Source organism: Silurus aristotelis, assembly GCF_946808225.1.
Source record: "Silurus aristotelis genome assembly, chromosome: 11".
Taxonomy (NCBI): domain Eukaryota; kingdom Metazoa; phylum Chordata; class Actinopteri; order Siluriformes; family Siluridae; genus Silurus; species Silurus aristotelis.
In genome coordinates, this window is record NC_139584.1 from 8420428 (window position 1) to 8426430 (window position 6003).

At 36.8% G+C, this 6003-nt stretch overlaps 1 protein-coding gene across 2 annotated transcripts; it reads left to right on the plus strand.

Annotated features, from left to right (window-relative positions):
• The first annotated feature begins 243 nt into the window (after positions 1 to 243).
• Positions 244 to 5620, plus strand: LOC310733843 (transmembrane protein 26). Of its 2 annotated transcripts, none has more exons than XM_083555276.1 (4): positions 244 to 326; positions 1393 to 1605; positions 3106 to 3247; positions 4073 to 5620. In XM_083555276.1, exons 2-4 carry the CDS (start codon positions 1412 to 1414, stop codon positions 4742 to 4744), a joined length of 1008 nt encoding a protein of 335 aa, XP_083411402.1. In that variant the 5' UTR covers positions 244 to 326; positions 1393 to 1411; the 3' UTR covers positions 4745 to 5620. The 2 variants fall into 2 exon arrangements, with proteins under 2 accessions (XP_083411402.1, XP_083411403.1); XM_083555277.1 differs by lacking the exon at positions 244 to 326 and adding an exon at positions 2553 to 2632 and having other exon boundaries at positions 1499 to 1605.
• The last annotated feature ends 383 nt before the right edge of the window (positions 5621 to 6003 follow it).

Consider the following 6003-nt stretch of genomic DNA (forward strand, 5'->3'; position numbering starts at 1 on the left):
AACAGGAATCCTTGTCATTAGCACCCAGTCATGCTGTTTCGAAAACAAAACAGTTCCATATGATAACTTTGCTCCCAATGATGATGTCATGACTGATGTTCATACAGCTTCAGGAAATGTTATCAGCAACAGAGTAATCGCATACACACACACACACACACACACACACACACACACACACACACACACACACACACACACACACACACAGAGAGAGAATTCCCTGGGGGGTTGATAAGGGATGCCATTTTAAAGGTAGATGCAAAGAGGAGAAACATCAGATTCACAGTTCAGAACTTTGCTGTCTTGGTTTTAGTATTCATTGGGTGAGTATTTAATCTCACTTACTTTAATTTTGTCCTAAAAATTTCTTTAATAGCTACTTTTATAAACAACTGAAAATCAGATTCAAGTGCTGAACTTTCTGCTGTGAAAATGATTGTGGCACTTCCTACCATTCTTCTTCTTCATCTTCTTTTTCTTCTTCGATCCTCATGTATTCTTTCTCTTCTTCTTTTCTGTATGATCATTCTTGCTTTTCTCCTCACTCTGTTTTCTTTATTTTCTTGTTTTTTTTCTTGTAATTGTGATCTATTTATATTATTCCAGTCTTATTGCATTGTATTTCCATTTTTCTAGTGTCCTCTTTCTTTCTTCTTAATCTCCTTCTACTTTTCTTATTCTTCGTTTATGATCATTTTATCTGGAAATGAATTATACTCAAGCCTGCCGTGCGTGTTAGGAATGATCACCGCATTGCAAATGTGCATCCGTTGTCCAGTGACAATTAACTTATCAGATAACATTTTTTATTTTGTTGCGATGAATTCTATTTATACTTCATGACATTCATTTTAATATACATTATTTATTTGAGTCTTTTTTTTATTATTTAAACTGTTCACATATGAGTAAGGAAAGAATAGGTTTAAGTGAACATAAAAGGTTTTTTTGATCTTTCGGTTATTTGGAAATTAACTGGATGTAATCTAAAAGCCCCAGATCTTGATCACTCTAATTAAACACACAACATAATTAATTCCAACACTGTCTATGAGCCTTTTATCTACAGACTTGACTCCTTTACCCTCCATGTGCACCTGGCTTTAATAAAGCACTAATTTAAAGACCCATTAGGATCCGAGAGTGGACTGTTAGTCTTCAAATACAAAGATTGAGGTGTTTGGCTGAACATTTGATTTAATGGATTCCACTTATTTAATTGCGGTTCTGCAACCTTTTCGTTTTTATACGTGGCATTAATAATGAACTAAAACTGTAATAAAACTGTTCAAAAACTGTCTGGAAGTGTATTAATTAGGCATAATAGCACTCAGAGAGAATAATGTATACCCCATCTTCCATCTTCCCTCTTTTTCCAACTCCCCCCAGAGTTGCTAAAAACTGGACAATGTGTCGAGTTCTGGATGTCCTTCTGGCTCTGCTTAGTCGTTTCCTGTTCGCAGTGCATGGCATTGTAACAGTGTGGCGTGTTGTGGTGGTGAAAGGTGAGCCCTGCTATTGGCTGCTGCTGATGGGCGTGGCACTCCTGTGTGTAGAGATGGGTGTTACTATAAAATGCACCCGCAACGCAGAGTGGAAATGGTAAATATTCGGATATTTGCATTTTTTTTCTTATTTCTAAGCAGGAGGTTTAACTTGTTAAACTGATTACAGTAACTCTACCTGTAGTAATTTACAATCTGTTGATGCTGCACTTCACATCGTATAACATCAAATCCACACCTGCCCACGCCAAAAGCTACAGTCTGTACTACATACACTGTAAGATTTTGCTTAGTTATGGCTTAGTGTTTGTGAAAGTAGCTATTGGTGGAAGTCCAAGAGATTGGATTTCGGCTATGCTTTATGAAAACTAGGAGCCATTTGGTTCCAACTGTCAAACAGAATGACACTAGATAATCGTTGGCATCTGTGAGCTCATATACTGTATATAAAAAGGGGCAGGGGACTTTCCTCTAGGTGTGCTCAGCTGTCTAGTGGCTTGGCACTAAGAGAGAAGCACTTCAGAAGGATGCACTGGCTGGCACTATGTAGTTTTTATCTGATAATAGAGCACTGAGTGATATGTAAGAATTGGTCAAGGTAAAAAAATTGTTGAATAGACATTACTCAAAGTCACAGTATCATTAGATACTGATTTGTTCCTTTTGTTTTGTGAGAGAGAACTCTCCTCTTTATCTCCTTTGTCTCCAAGTCATGGTTCTATTAATATTGCCATTAATTTTTCATCTTACATTGTCTTTAGAATAGATACATTTACATAAAGAACTCAGGATCTTCTTTGAACACCTTTTAAAAATGTGTCAAGCAAAATCCTATCGCTGGATATTTTAGTGTTAAATATCTCTGGGTCCTAACCGCCTACACTGTCTTCAGGCCTGTAACCGACTCATGATGTCCATGGCCTTCATTTGTTTCCCTTTTCCTACTAATTTTTTCCTCTTTTATTCACATTCTAGTTTCTTGACACTGTGCTCTCTTCATTTTCTTTCTTACACGCACATCGAGGTCTCTCTTCTCTTCTCCAGAGAGGCTTGGCTGTATCGAAAGGGATTTGCATAGCTGATGGGAGTAATTTGCAGTCTGAATTGAGTCCCTTCTGGCAGCAGTAGGAACCTCTGTGGTTTAGCTCATTGTTAATCCTTAGGTACTTTCTCTTCTGTTTCCTTGCTCTTTTTAAGTCTTAATCATAAATCTCTATCAATCAATCAATTGCTCAATTAATCAGTAATCTGTCTGTCTGTCTGTCTGTCTGTCTGTCTGTCTGTCTGTCTGTCTGTCTGTCTATCTATCTATCTATCTATCTATCTATCTATCTATCTATCTATCTATCTATCTATCTATCTATCTATCTATCTATCTATCTTTATTATAAATCAGTATTAATAACAAGTGTTTCAATTCATGAAACTAACATTTTCGAGAAAATAACGTGGCTCCAATCCAGGTAGTATACAACTCAAGAATATAAACAGAATCTGGCGATTTGCCTAGAAGTATAGATAAATACATTTCTAACTTTGAAATATTGTGCTGAAAAAGTCCCCACTGACTATCTCCCTCTGATGTTCCTTTGTGCAGGTTTTCCCCTATGGTCTTCCTTTATCTTAGTACTGTGATTCCCTCCATCTGGTTCCTGGAGCTGAACCTGCTACAGCTCAAGCTACCAATCAACTCATCTTCACCAGATCTTCGCTTCCTGTCTCATATCCCTGTAGCAGCGGTGGGTATTGTCAAGTTTGTCAGAGTGAAACAACAGTTTCTGTGTCAAATGAAAAGTACAGTATGGACCCGTTATATGAGAGTGATTACCAAGCATCATGAAAAAGATAAAAGACGGGTGCAGGTGCAGTGGACACCTGATGCCCTCTGGTATTTGATGCTTTTTGTCATTTTTGAAATCATGATCAAATATATACAGTATATGTGTATCTAGTTTCTTCTGTACTGTCAACCATGCAATCTAATTAAAGCTTAAGTGGTGATTTTACCTCATTTCAATGACCACCTATTACCCTTTTAAAAAGTCTCCCTATAAGTATTGCAATTTGTCTGACTAACCTGTAAGCTTATTGTAGCCTGCATCATCCTCAGAAGCAACTAATAATCACTTTAGCTGCTGATATCTCCAAGCAGCAGAGCTCCCAACCCCCCAAATCCTTCCTCTGATCTCTTTTCAGAAAGAGAAAGATCTGAAACTGTCACAGTGAGATTAAATGAGATGGCATTGCAGGTTTTTGGCTCATGCCTCTCTGATGGGGGTTAGCATGTTGCTGCTGATATTGCTAAAGCAAAGGCCAGTCAGCCCTCATAGCATGAACTAAGCTGTAGATGTAAATCAAGGATTTACAAGTCTGGGGATATCCATTGGGCTCGATGTTTGAGTGATGCAGCAAGAAGAAGTAAAGGGAAAAAAGCACATTTAATATGTTTATATAGAATTGTCTGTTATGTGTGATTCTGGTGTTAATTTGTTGGCTGATGCTATGTTATATATTTATAAAATTATATTAATATATATAATATAATGGTGTTCTATGTGTCTTAGGGATTAGCAGATTTGAAACCTGAGAACTGGGTGGCTGGTTTGGAGCAGACCATGCTTATCGTCCTGGTACTAGGACGCTGGCTCATGCCAAAAGGTGATATGTCACGTGACCAGCTCTCACAACTCCTCATGGTCTATGTGGGCCTGGGCGCAGACATCCTGGATATCTTTGACACTTTTAAGGAGCCTGAAGTAAAAACCAACCATGCTGTAATTATTGTAGGGTTGAGCCTCTTTTCCTGGGCCTTAATGCAATTCCCTTTGGTTCTGACACAAACAAATCCTCCTTATCCCCACACAAAGATCCATCTTAAACCCACCAGACCTGAGGTGCTGCCCTGCCATTATACCTCCTGCTGCTCCAGTGAGATCTGGAGTCTTCTTCTTACTGTTGGGCTCCAGGACGGCCCCTTCCTGGTGTACCGACTCTACCTGATGCTCAGAGAAAACGTTCTGAACCAGCTGATGATCTTCTTCACATGTAAGAACATCCTGATTGTCATGCTAGAGCTGTACAGGATTATTGTAGTGCACTTTGAGCTGCACAGGCCTGGGGGAAGAGAAAGATCACCTGGTGAACCTCAAAGACAGACAGAAAGAGTTGAAGGTAAAAGATTTGAAGATTTAGAATCTAGGTGCCAAGAGGTAAATGAAAATACAGATGAAAGTTAAACTTACTGATTTAAAGATCAGGTAAGAATTCACAGTACTGTGAAGGAACAGATTTTCAATAGTCAGTTCGAAAGGCATGATACGTATTTGTCCCTCATTTATAATCAGAGGATAGAAAAGCTAAGTGTCATCACTGTGTCTTTAAAATTGCTTCACAGAACCTTACATGGCTTGTGCATCACTAAAATATTACAAAACCAAATATTCATAAAGACATTTCAGTTTCCTACATCACTGTGCAAGTTCATTCATTCATCTTCAGAACCTGCATCACCATGGTTTTAGATTAGATTAGATTTATTATCTCTATTGTCATTGCACGAGTTACGGTACAAAGCAACGAGATGCAGTAATGAAATGGACAGGGTTGAAGTCAATCCAGAGCCTATTCTGGGAATACGGCACTTGAAGACAGAGTAGACAATAGATGGCATGCCAGTCACACACTCATTCACACATGATTTGTATTGTATATCACAGAATTTTCTCAAACATTTCACTTTTCGCATGTTATTCCAAAATCCAATTATGACTATATGACAATATTATTTTGTTCCTACCTGCTGTTCTAACTTGATATAATGAATTTGGCACACTGAAGTATAAAAAAAGCTTTATCCTTTAATATGAATTTATATTTCCGTGCCAATTTAGCTCTATATGGATTTGAGGTGTTGTTCATTATGCGTTGACTGCAGTTTTCCACAAAATAAGCAATCTTAGTGCCAAAGACTAAACAAAGAAACAAGAAAAAAAAAAATACAGAGAGGCAAGTCCATTAGGAACTTAAACAAGTGTTGAAATCTTTGTATTTAAGTACCAATTTACTGGCTGCTTTCAGATGGTATAATGTAATTAAAGCCAAGCTAAAACAGTTTATTTATATATATATATATATATATATATATATATATATATATATATATATATATATATATATATATATATATATATATATATATATATACACAAAAGATCCATGAAATGTGCTGATATTTATTGTAAGACAATTATATCTTTAGTCTTAAAACTGACTAATGAAACAGAACAAAATCTTGTCTGAATCTAATTGGATGTAGATCATGTTCCATAAAATATGAAGATCACCAACTATTCTAAAGTATTTTTTTTTTTTTTACAGTTTAAAACAAGCCATGGCTTAAAGTTTAATACAAAATGCCATAAAAATCCTTTGAATTGAGTTCCACAACTTTCACTCAGATAATATGGACTGTTTCTAACACTCTAGAATACACTCA

What these genes read in the sequence shown, in the direction of transcription:
- LOC310733843 (XM_083555276.1), top strand. Translation starts at nt 1,412, where the DNA reads ATGTGTCGAGTTCTGGATGTCCTTCTGGCTCTGCTTAGTCGTTTCCTG. An exon ending in CGCAACGCAGAGTGGAAATG is followed by an intron (nt 1,606 to 3,105) that starts GTAAATATTCGG and finishes TCCTTTGTGCAG; the next exon opens with GTTTTCCCCTATGGTCTTCC. An exon ending in CTCATATCCCTGTAGCAGCG is followed by an intron (nt 3,248 to 4,072) that starts GTGGGTATTGTC and finishes TATGTGTCTTAG; the next exon opens with GGATTAGCAGATTTGAAACC.